This window comes from Apteryx rowi, unplaced genomic scaffold (assembly GCF_003343035.1).
Source record: "Apteryx rowi isolate R43461 unplaced genomic scaffold, aptRow1 scaffold_78, whole genome shotgun sequence".
NCBI classification, from domain to species: Eukaryota; Metazoa; Chordata; class Aves; order Apterygiformes; family Apterygidae; genus Apteryx; species Apteryx rowi.
In genome coordinates, this window is record NW_020451071.1 from 1,670,397 (window position 1) to 1,683,278 (window position 12,882).

A 12,882-nucleotide genomic window follows, 5' to 3' on the forward strand; every position below is an offset into this window, starting at 1 on the left:
AGTAAAAATATAATTTTTTTTTTCTTCTAATTTAGGTCATTAGAGGTTTAATGAAATTCTGGCCAAAAACCTGCAGTCAGAAAGAGGTAAGTGATATGTTAACGTTAACAAAAAGTAAGAGGGAGTTTGGTAACTCTACAAAACAATATGCAGGGAATTTCTGGATATTTCCAGGTAGATTACACATGCTGTGGTGGATCTTGTTATTAATTCATGTCCATGCTTGAATCCTCTTTTCTGGATGGAAGAGACTATGAAGAAAAAAGCTTCTGATGACCACAATTTCTGTTAGCAAAATAAGCACTGGTTGTTCCACAAGGAAAAGAATATCTTTCTGTTTTAGAAAGGTGAAAATAAATATAGTGAGGATAGATTGGAAAATTCTATTAGATTTGGAACTGTTTAAATGTGAGGATTATATTTTTCCAGGGATGATGAAAGGATGCTTTATTATCTGGCATTTACCTACTAAACGTATAAAGGATACAGTTAGACCTTTACATTTTTATTTCATATTCTTTATGCAAATCTGAGTTTCCCTGATGAACAGCAGAACTGTTATTTTGAATGTTGCTTCCAAAAAGGAGATAAAATTAAGTGACTCTCCTTGATTACTAGAGTTGAAGCCTTGGTGAATCAAAGTCTCTGTCTCTATAAGCGTGGGTATGCTGGTACAATTCTGAATTTTGTTTTAGAGGATTACTAATTACCTTTAACTACAGCATTTGCACACACTTCTCCTCCTCTCTGTAAACAGAGACCAGATCCGGAAATTGCAAAAGCTAAACTGATCACTCTTTTTTAAAGAGAGTCTTGTTGAGCTAGTGAGGGCTTCCCGTTCTCCCTGAAGCAGTGGAATATTGAGGGCACACAGGATTTTGCAGATCAAGATAATTCAAAGGTTTTGACTTCAACACTTCATTCTTTGTCTTCAGGTCATGTTCCTAGGGGAGCTGGAGGAAATCTTGGATGTGATCGAACCRTCACAATTTGTCAAAATCCAGGAACCTTTGTTTAAACAAATTGCCAAGTGTGTTTCTAGCCCTCATTTTCAGGTCAGTAGTAGCAGAGGTTATTGTTTGGTTATTGTCTATAGGAATGTATAGTCTCAATTTCAAACATAAAAAGTCCTGAATTGCAAATGTTATTTTGTGTTATGTGATTTTAAATACTTGTCTTTTGGCCTTCCATGGAAGGGTATGTTGCAATAGAAGTTCCTTTTCTGAACTGCTCTGATTTCAGTTCAGAGCTCCATGAATGACAAGTTAAATTCATATTGGGCTATGGCATAGAATTTGCAGTTCTGAGCCACCGAAGGCCTTAAACTGTGTTTGGCAGATGGGTGCTTGCCACGTGGCCTTTAGACTGATAGGCCCAGTAGAATGTATTTGCTCCCTTTTTCAGCACAGCGTTGTACAGCATTCTTGTTTTCCTACTTCCTTCTCTAAGGTTGTCTGGTTGGAGGTGACAGTAATGCAAGATTTTGTTTAATTAAGACTGGAGAAGTGTTCTGGGATCCCATAGCCTCTTTTCTTCAAGCAGGCCCAGTTACAGGACAGAAAGAAGGGGGGTGAATAGGAATGAAGGTTTAATCCTACATGAAGAAGAGATGGGATTCATGGCCTGTAGGGCCTCCGTATTAAGCTCTGTGACCTACGCCAGCACATAGGCTGCTGTGACTCTTAGGCTMTTCTTTGGACCATGTCTGTTTTCAGCATAATTTAGATCACTGGTTCCCTTTTCCCCACTCTCTTCCCCCTAATTCAGCCCAGCTACCAGGCCTTTCCCTGTCTCCTTCCTTTGATCCCCCCGTGCTGCTGTCTTCCTTCCAACTCTGAAGTTACACGATTGAGGGAATGGAGAGGCATGAAGTCTTTCCTCCCTCCCTTCCCCTCCAAAGCTGCAGCAGTATTGCAGTGTCTGCAGCTGGCCTTCGCTGAGAGACAGCGTATTGTTCAGGAGAAAGAGGGCGGGTGCTGTGGGATCTGAATTATAGTATAAAAACTTAATTCCATTAATGCGTGTTATGCTACTGATTAAAATAGAGTTTTAATTCTGAAGTTAATGATTTCATGTTAATTCATCGCAGTTAAATTTGCTATGTGATTTGTTTTTACTTCAGAATATTACAAAAATTATAGGTACCTGAATTCCTGTTAATATTTTATTCCTCTGACTCAAAGGTGGCTGAAAGAGCGCTGTATTATTGGAATAATGAATACATCATGAGTTTGATAGAGGAGAATTCAAACGTTATACTTCCCATCATGTTTTCCAGTCTTTATAGGATTTCTAAAGAACACTGGAATCCGTAAGTTTTGGCATTAAATTTTATCTTGCTGCTTGTCAAACAACTAATCAACTTAGAAAGTGTCTGCTGAAGAACATCTGAATGGGAATGATCGAATTTCAAAGCTGGCACAAGCAGGTGCAGCTCTATTAATGCCAATGGAAATTAGACCATACTCTAGCTTGGCTCAAAATATTGTAAGTGATCTGATATGTGCACAAAAATTTGTACTTCATGGGATAAAAATAAACCTTCTCGTAAGTTGGAAAAAACAGAAATTAGACATTACATTGTTATTGAAGAAAAAGTGTTGCTCATCAAGCATTTCTCCTACGCAATTTTTTATGAACTGGATTATGTCATAAGCCTGATCATAAATTGTCTAGATGAGTATCACTTGGCATTAATAAGCCTTTGTGGCTGTATCATGGGTGATGCTGATACCTCTGGTAGACCTCTGGTACCACATTTTTCTAAATGTTTATGGAGCGTATAAATTTCAGTATGTCCTTAGGTTGGGTTGTTTTTTATAAATTTATTTAAATACAGCTGTTCTCTGTTAAGCACAGTATTACTCAGCAGTTGCTTCATATTGAAATCCGGTTAATTTGGCTCTATTTTATTTTATTTTTTTGTAACTAAATGACCTAGTGGAAAGTTTTTAAATGAAAAATACTACTACAGTTTGATGTCACATATTCTATACTTTTGGTTGAAGASTATTTCTGAGCCAAGGTGGTTACCACTTAGTAAACCCAGCATTTTTAATGAACTGTGCTACATTCAGATCCCAGTTGCTTCATTAAGTCCTTAATGTAAAGCATTTGTAAAATGTTTCATCTTCTGAAATGTTTGTCTTTTTGTTCTGTGTCTCCCCAAACCCTCAAGTTTCTGTGCTTTCACCAGGAATATCTTGCAAACACAAACCAGGTTAAGATGCATGTAATCTATTCCAACTTCTTTGTATGCTGTTCATRCTCAGTTCTTCCCTCCTCCCTTTTAGTTGTTTCAATTTTTTCTTTATCTTTAACACTGCCAGAAGGAAATTTTGACCTCTAGATAATAAGGCTATTGGCAGACCCATCTGCTTTTGGAAATTCCAGTAGGTTTAGGTTAGTTATCCAGTCAGATGATTTAAAAGAGAAAACCGCTTACACCTGTTTTTGAACCTTTGTGAGACAGAATGCCTTTGAATTTGTTTTAAAATTTTTATTATACACCTTCTCTTCTTACATGACTAGATCATGCCTGTCACTTTTATGCAATTAAACAAATTTAATGTAAGCTATGGTTTATTGGCTTTTGTGTGAGATCAGGGACAGCCATAAGCAAAGCAGGCAGAGATTTAAGTAGACACTATATATATACACACTGCTTTATACAGATACTGCAATATCTCACCCAAATGATTTGTGTTTTTTAAAGATTGTTTTGTTTTCAGTGTACCAAAGTAAAAAATGAATATGGAGTGTATGAATACAAAGAAATCAATCTTGAAATCCAGACTTCTATTTTGCATAGATGCACTGAATGTTCAGCTTCATAGAAAAATCTTAAGGAAATATGAGTTATTCCTATTTCATGTGTAAATTCTATTACTTATGCCAACGTTGATGGTTTTTATCCCTGGAGTTGCATTCAGAATTGCTATACAGCACGAGGGAAGAGTCTGCAGTTTTATGTAATAGCTTTCTGTTGTTATCTTTTGCCATGGAGTTTTGGGTTGCTCCATTTAAGTAATCAGCAGAGAAATGAAATTTGATTCTCACCTTTAAAATGTTTCAATCAAGAGTAGTTTCACTGAAATTGAAGGATTTGCATTATCATTCTTGCAAGCACAGAATCAGTCACAGAAATGTTGGTAAGAGAAGATAGTTTTCTTTCTCATTTGATTTCAGCTGAAACTAATAGACTCCTTTTCTTTCTTCTTGTTTCACAGGGCTATTGTGGCTTTAGTCTACAATGTGTTGAAGGCATTTATGGAAATGAACAGCACCATGTTTGACGAGCTGACAGCCACTTACAAGTCAGATCGTCAGCGGTAACTTTTTAAAGCTTCTTTTGTCAGCTGTGCATAAGGCCTGCTGTTTAGTTTTTCCCTTACACCAGCTGTAATTGCATAATCTCACACATAACTGACACAATGCCTCGTTTTTTTCTGCATGCTCTTTAGCTGCCACCTTGCAAGATGTGAGATAATACCACGTATAGGTGGTTCTTTATCCCTTATGAAATACAGTACCCATTGCATAGCTTGTGAGTCTGCATTCCCTGTGGAATTCTTTCTGGCTCTGCATTCCAAAAGACTTAAACATTTCAAGATCTTCAGTAATAAAAGAAAAACAAGGGTTTAAGGATACCACTTTGCTTAAAGACTTCGAAAGAGTCACACTGAGGTTAGGAAAGAGATGTGAGAGAAAATCCTAAGATACGATTTTCCAAGATACTGTTCTTAGGCTAGATGTGGTCTTAAAGCAAAGAGGCACCTCTCAGCCCCTTCAGTTTTTCTTATTCAGATTCGGAGGTCTTGCTGTATTTGAGTCTTTTAGCATGCAGGATCTGCTAGATCCACACCACTCATACAATCATTAGTTGCACTCTAGTAAAATGTTTTTTTGTCTATTCTCCTTGATCTTCATTTTCCTATTATAGCGATCATCTTTTGTCTAAAATTTCAGCTTATCCAAAGCAGCAGGTGAAAAAAATGAGGAAACTTCGGGAACTCTGGGGAGTTTGCAACTTCGTTTAAGTCGTACCTTTTGTGTGACTTGGGGTTCCCACAAGCAAAGCGAAGGGTACTGTATGTCATCAGACCTTGTTAGGTTAGTATAGCCTCTAAAGTCTCTTGGAGGTCATGATATTTTTTTAATTGTGTGACTGGAGTCACACTGTCCTTCCTTCTGCTTTGTTGTTTTAAAATAAGAAGTTTTATCCGGGAAAAATCTACAATTATTAGGTTAGCTTGTTAATATAGCATTTTACTTTTATATGTGAGCTAAGTCGCAGATGATTTCTAAATAGGCCTTGATAGATATGGCTCAGTCTGTTAAAGCAGCTGAGATCACACTGCATGGTTTTCTAGAGGAAAAGGCAGAGAATATTAGGACAGGGCATCTAATCCACCCATGTACTGAGGAGCCTCAGCTGGGACTTAAATAAACCAATGGATGTTGCACTGACTCTGCACCTTAGATGAGGCACTCTGCATTTAACAGGATCAGACAGGGCTGTAGCGTGTCCCGTGTATAGATAATGGGTGAAGTTTATTGACTGAACTGTGTAACGAATTTTTCTAGCACCTACTGACATTTTATCTTCTGTCAAGGCTGGTGCTGACCATTTCACCATTTTTATTTACTAATTATCATTTTAAAATGTATAAATATCTGAATGTATAAAATGGGATATTTACCTTAATGCGTACAGTGAACCTTGGGTATCTCAGTAAAAACAGCATTTACAAGGTGTAACTTTTATACTATTTAAAGCTTGTGAATAAGTATGTTCAGTATTAATGACTATGATAGGTCAAATAGGTAAGTTGGATGAGGTTATCATCCTCTGACAGTCTTTTAGTAAGCATGCATATACATGATAATGATTAGATGATAAATACCTGGTAAGTAGCCTGAAAATATTGGGCCATTTCACTTACTCTTTTTTACATTTAATTTTAAATACTCTTTAGTTGCAGTGGCTTCTGTTCTTTTAAGCTGTTCCTTCAGGGACTTATTTGTGAGTTGTTTGTATTTTTTACATGTTTGAAATACTCTTGGGAAATTAAATTTTCAGATTAGTGAGTCAGTTGTCAGCACTATGAGTGAATGAAGATGTGTAGGAATAAAGTTTCTAATCTGCTGAAATATTTTCAGAAATTCTATAATGTGACAAAGTGAGAATTTGTATCTCTATAATTGTTAGGTTCACATTTGACCTGAACCTGCAAGGTAATTTAGTAGAAATGGAAAGCATTTTTTTAACTTGCAGTATCAGGAACATTTATTCTAAGTAAGCTATGGCAAAGACAGGAAATTTAGAAAGCAAATAATGCAGGTAAAGCAACCATTGGGGKTTGCTGTTATCCAGTCAGCCAATAAAGCCTGCTGTTAAAGCAAGTGCCACACAGATTTTATTGTAGGAATTTTTTAAGGAAAAAGAGTAAAGCACTGATCAAAAGACATCTTGTAACTGAACTTTCCTTTAACTTATGTCTGAGCTATATGAAAGTGCCCAAAATCAATATAAGTGGTTCTAAAGCCATAAGGGAACACTCATTCTAGAAAGTGGCTGTCGTTTATAAGGTAAAAAATAGCTTTCTTAAATAAACTTGAAAATAATTTAATGCAAATTAGTCCTGGAAATGTTAGTTTTTACTAATCTTGATACATTTGATCCATACTAAAATTCTACTGAAAATTTTTTTTCTTCTGTGTTGCAAAGTATTGACTATGGACACTGTTATTTTTTCAGATTACATTTATGTTCTTCTCCTGCTACTTTGTTTAGCAGTATTCATGTAGGTAGCAAAAAGCAAAAATGTAAGTGAAAATGATTTACAAAAATTAAATATACATTAGCAGAATTGCAGAGGTACAGAGCAAAATTAGTGCTGCTAATTAATGTCAACTACATTTTTGTTACATACATACTTTACAGTCTTCTCTCCTCCTAACTCTTCATTTTATTTCATCCGTTAGTGAGAAGAAGAAAGAGAAAGAGCGTGAAGAACTGTGGAAAAAACTGGAGGATTTGGAATTAAAGAGAGGTCTTAGACGTGATGGAATAATTCCAACTTAACGAAAAAACAAAACAGCATTATTAACCTGTGGAGTCACACATTTATGTAGTAGAAGATGGAGCAACAGTTTTCTGTATTGTGCAACTTTACAGTAGATTTCACATTTGTTTCATTATTACAACAGCACTGTATATACCTGTCTCTAAGTAAAGGAAAAAAATAAGGACTTTAATCCAAAGTTTGGACAGCAGATGGACTTCTCAGAACTTTGCAAACATAATCATTGTTTTAACCCTTCTTTAAAACCAGTCTTCAAAGATCTGTTGATGAAAATTGCGATGTCAAATTCCATTGTCAGGACCTGTTCCTTATTTATCGTTAGCAGAGAGTATAATACAACTTTCAAATGTGAACAATCTTAAAATTTAGCTTGTCTTTCTGCTAAACTGTTAAGTGTATTTATAGTAAAAGAGAAAAAAGACTGTCATTTCCTTATGAGTTTGTGTAACATCCTCCTTCTCTGGATAACTTTACTGTAATTTGACTTTTTTTTTTCCTTTTGCACATCTTCATAAGTTGAATGTCCATTCAAATCAGGGCCCTGAAAAATGTAGGTCCTGAATAAAGTTTTGTTTACTGGTGTGAGCATTTTTAGTACCAGGCTATTTCTGGTGCTTCTTTAATTTGAACATTAGGAGTTAAGAAACCAATAGGTCATAAACATAGCAGGAAAGGGAGCCTTGGATTCATGCACCTATTTATTGCAAATCCAAATTAGTGTCCACAATCCTTTAAAAATGGGCAGTTGTAACACCCAAGATTACCTAACCAGTATTAGTGAAATGGCATTGGATATGCATACCAGAGCTGTTTTAGAAATACTAATTGCTGAATTATTAGTATGTTTTTATTGGACCATTTTGAAAGAATAAAGACAAACGCTAAACAGTGCAAGCATGAAATTGATCTCCAGTGGTCACGGATCTTATTGGCAGTTGAGGTGAGCGAGCAGTTTGGACTGTTTGGAGTTGTTGCCTTACTTTTTAATATGTATTTATAAAGTGTTCCAGCAAAAGAGGATGTAGCCTCTAAGAAACATACTATAGTGTTTTTGTGGTTCTAGTACTATTACTCATCACAGCACCAGCCCTATGGTCTTAGCTGGAAAGGATTCTGGATAATATACTTCTGCATTCTCACCTGGATGCTCATTCCTAACTACTGTATTTGTTACCAAAAGTGGTTCTACAAATGCTACTGAAAAAATTCTGGAAATCCTAATGTTCTGAGTATTAATAATAAAGTTTAAAATGCTTTTATATCAAAGGTGCATTGTGACCAAATTGTTTGAAACAAAAGAAAAAAAAAAACAAAAAGAAGAGGGCTGTATTATAAGTATACATTATTGGCTATCTGCTTTGTATTTGAAAGTGGAATCTTACATCTTTGGTAGGTTAAAATGCTGATAAGACTTATGTACAGTATATATTTAGCTAATGCAGTTGCATTATTATATACCGAAAGGTATGTGTTTCAGGATTTTTCTCCAGGATGCTTTTGAACTGTTATAGACATGACAACAGTGAATTGATAATCCTAAACCATCAATCCAACAGTATTTACAGTATAAAACTGATTTGGTGTTCATGAGTCTTTGTGATAGTTGCAAACATGAATTTATGACCTGTTGCCATTGATAGAAATACAATATAAATACAAGCTTGTATATTTTTCTTCCTGCCATTTAAATATACAGTAGGATTTGAAGTTTTCTTGTTTCCAGGCACAGAAAAGAGGAAAGAAAGAATTCCCTCCTAGACTACTGACTGTTTCAGGATTATCAGGTCACAGTTTGTACTCCTGGGTCTGCGCACACAAATGTTGTAAACTCAACAATTTTGTAAAAACTTGACACTGTTAATTCTGGGAAAAAAAGTGGAACTAGTCATATGCAACACCAAACACAACATGGTTTAATGGGATTAATATGAGCTTCTTTTAAGAACACTGACTGGGACGCAATGTAAATTAGGCAGTTACTGTCATAGTTGAAACATTTTATTTTAAAGTGTTGAAGCAAAGGTGCAAGCTGAAATACTGAAGATTAAATAAATTTATAACAAATCATGTCCCTTAGCCCATTGATTTTGACAGTCTTTTATTTCTGTTACAAAAAATATTTGCTAGTGTTTTTTTTGTGTGAAATGATCATGCTTTATAAAAGGGTGAACTTACTCATGCTTAAAGACTGTGTTGAATTGTCAAATACTGAGATATAATGGAGGAAAAAAAATTAATGTTTTCCACCTGGTGGAGTAAAACACAACAATGTGACATTAGAAAAAGCACCTTGTCCTGTACTTAGAGTTTAGGTGAGTGTTGTTTGTTCATAACTATTTTTGGTTTTGACATGATGTTCTGGTATTGATCATACAAAACTGATGAGAACCTGATGGGTTGCAATATTTTGTTACCTCTGATGTTACCTCTGATGTGGGGAGAGTGGGGAGTATCTAAAGTTTATAGATAATTTATCACTTCCGAGAAGGAATGTTTCTTTAAATTGAATGAGACAATGTGATATTAGTCACGAGACTCTAAAAGGCTGATGTGATGTTAGGTTGCACTGTGTGATGTATGTGAAGAAGCACTTGCCCCCGAATCTGACTGTACCCCCGGGATCCACTGTTTGCTGCAACCCAAATGCAATATTCTGCTGCTGTTGCGCGTACAGAGCTCCCATTGGTATCGATTGGAGTTTCAGGCAAAGAAGAAGGCAGCGTATGGGCCCAAGTGTGATCAGTGCATCTATTTAATTATGCTTCCACTTTGCTTCATGAGTTCCAGAAACTACCTTTGTTTGTGTAAATGTGTTTATTAACTGCTCTTACAGCAGCTGTTGGGTGGTCACTCGTGTCCTGTACCATATTGGTTTCAGGAGAAAGGACTGAATACTGTTTCTTAAAAGGAAGGAGTTACATTTTCAATACTAGGGCATTGCATCAGGTCATGGGGATATAACAACTGTAAAAGTAAAGTTCCTCTCATATACTTTAAATTAAGCACACATTGCTTTCTTCATCTTGCAAGTCTCCCTTACTGTTTTTCTTTCATTGCTTTTGAGTGTTTTTTGTCTCTCTTCCAAACATTGGAATGCTTTAAATAAAAGTATTCTAATGCCATTGGAGCATTCACTTGCAAGGTTACAGTAAATTTAATCTTGGTTTTGTTAGCATAAAGAAAAGGATTTAATTTATTTTTTATCTCCTCCTATATATGGAAAAATCCAGGCTGTTAGAACCAAGAATTGCTTGAGCAAGAATTGCAGCAACTATACTTATTATACATGTGTAAGTATAGCCTCAGGCTCTCTTACACTATGGAAAGAAAAATTATTAGGAGCTTTTAAAACCTCTTTATAGTTTTGTGAGAAGAGGGAAAGAACTGAATATATTCCTCTCTCCCAAAATAAAACCTAAATGATTTGGTTTTAGATGTCTTAGAAAACAAAGATGCCCTTTCTCTTAATTGTATAACAGTACCATCACAGAGCAGTTTCCCTAAAACAAGATAAAGGTGACAATGTGCAAGATTGAAGAATGTTTTATTTACATGTGACTTTTTTTTTTTTTTAATTTTGGCTCACCTGCTTCACTTAGCTATATAGTGAGCCCCAAATTAGTTTTTCTAGTTGGTTTCTGCAGCAGATTTTATATTCACCAGCTTTTCATTTTTCAAAGTGTATGAAACAGGATCTTGAAACAGAATGAAACTAATTTCGGTTCAAAACTTCTATTCAAGTGTTGCTTCCTATCCACAGAAGCACACGCTTTTTATCGTGACCTCTCTGAATACAAGTTTTCGTTATTTGGATCACTTACTTGTAAATATGTTGTATTCATAACCTCATGTAATGATGAGGAGTTTTCAAATATAAATAGTACCAATACATTTCTTGTTGTTGTCCTATTTTTGATTGTAGTATAGCGAATGACCTGTCATGCTTTTTGTTTAAAGGTTAGCATTAGATTCATAGATCTCTTAATATTTTAGCATTTCATTGTTTAAGCAGGAGAGGGCAGCAAAAGTTCATTTTTCCCCATAGGAATGCTCTGGTCCATTATTGTTTTTCAACTTGGATGCATTTAACTATCTGTGGGTAGGGGGGAAAAATGAAACATTTTTTATATATATTAAAAGGTGCATATGAAAATATATAGACTGGTCTAACCAGACTGTGAAAATGTCTTCTACTCTACATCAAAGTAATAATAAAAATATCTTCCACCTCTGGATAAAGTGCAAGCAGGTCTTAAGCTCTTGGATTCAAATGTCATTCTTTGGAAATAGTTTACTTTCTTAAAAATGGTATCAAAGAAAACTCGAACTCAATGGTGCTCCCAGCTATAAATGTGTAATCTTCCTCTTTTGCACATGCTCAAGAGGCTCTGTACTGTGGGTGCATCTAAATAAAGAAGCAATGAAGTGTTTTCCAGGTGCTTGGCTTTTTTTTCCACCTCCTCCCGTCTAAACTCCATGTACCTTCTCAGCAGTAAACTTCCAGCTATCAGATATCTGCTCTTATGTATTAAATGAAAGGATGCTCGTGTGAGGAAAACCACCCAAGCAACGAGGTGGTAGTTGAAGTTTTCGTTCAGGTTTTTTTTAAAGGCCCTCCTATGATGATGAGCATCCTCATACTGCATGCAACCACACCGCTGAGGGAAGTGAAGAGCAGTGGATAGAGGAGAACAGGCAGTAGATCTGCAGCATCCTTTCCGAACCCTTTGAGCCTTATACCTTGCAGCTGGTAAAGGAACAAGACTTCACGAGAGATGCCCGAGATGGTCGCTTCTGTGGGAAACACCATCTGGAGAGAACTGCAGATAGAGCCTGGTAAGGGATAGTGTTCATGCACAGCTTTAACAGAAGCATGATAGGCATGGATGCTACAATAAAACTGGAGACAATGTGCGTTCAACATCTACTTTTGATTTTAAAATGCCAGTTTTCTAGGTGAATTATTCCGATTACCTATTTCTTAACATTCTTTCCATTTTGAATTTTGCCAAATTAATTTTCAGCAAGTGGATCTTGCATGCCTTTGTTAGAAGAGCTCATTATCAGAATCTCTTTAATACTTGTAAGACAATATTCAGATCGCTTTTTAACATCTTCAYGTATAAATCAAGCAGTTTCTTTAATTTCTTATTGCAAGGCAAGTATTTTCCAGTGAAGTTGTTTAAAAACAATTAAAATTAGAACTTGCACTAAGCTGGCCTTCAGGGTAGGATTTGTCTTCCGTACTTGGAAAATAGAAAACAACCTTTAAAGGACTGGAATTAAAAAGCAGTTTTCTATTTTTTGCAATGATGATTGCTTTGCTAATTTTTTGTCTGTGTGTTTCCTTCCAAGGAATGTTTCAGTTTCTCAGGTAATAGCAGAGCTTCTGGTTTCATCTTAAATTGAGTTTGGACCCCAGATCAAAGGTCTGTGGCTTGCAAATTAGATTTTGAATGCAGATAAAAGCTGTTCCCAAGTCTGTATTCAATTACCATTTTAATGTACAGTAAAGCGGTACTTTGGATATTAAACTAGAAAGTGATATAAGGTTTTGCATTATGAATTCAAAGCTATCTGTGTATTTAAAGATTAAATGCTGAAGCCAAAGCAAATACTCTGGGTTTGCTAATAAATACCTAGAAGGGAAATGTACTAACTCACTGCACACCTTTCTGGAAGTTCCCGTCACATGAAAAATGTCATACTGACACTTTATATTTTTTATTCCTGTTTTTTTTCTTCCCCTATTCATTTAGTCCATTCTGTACCTTTTTCTCGCAAATGGCAGATG

The 12,882-nt window shown here is 35.7% G+C and overlaps 1 protein-coding gene across 3 annotated transcripts in view; it reads left to right on the forward strand.

The window, feature by feature from the left end:
- The window catches only part of PPP2R5E (protein phosphatase 2 regulatory subunit B'epsilon), a 74,486-nt gene extending 62,968 nt beyond the window's left edge, over positions 1-11,518 (forward strand). For 2 of the 3 annotated variants that reach the window (XM_026088630.1, XM_026088632.1), the window contains 5 exons: positions 36-86; positions 936-1,055; positions 2,184-2,311; positions 4,230-4,331; positions 6,988-11,518. In XM_026088630.1, the coding sequence (XP_025944415.1) occupies positions 36-86; positions 936-1,055; positions 2,184-2,311; positions 4,230-4,331; positions 6,988-7,087 (501 nt within the window). In that variant the 3' untranslated portion in view covers positions 7,088-11,518. The remainder of the gene's footprint in view (positions 1-35; positions 87-935; positions 1,056-2,183; positions 2,312-4,229; positions 4,332-6,987) is intronic. The other variant, XM_026088631.1, reaches the window with a different exon arrangement.
- The last annotated feature ends 1,364 nt before the right edge of the window (positions 11,519-12,882 follow it).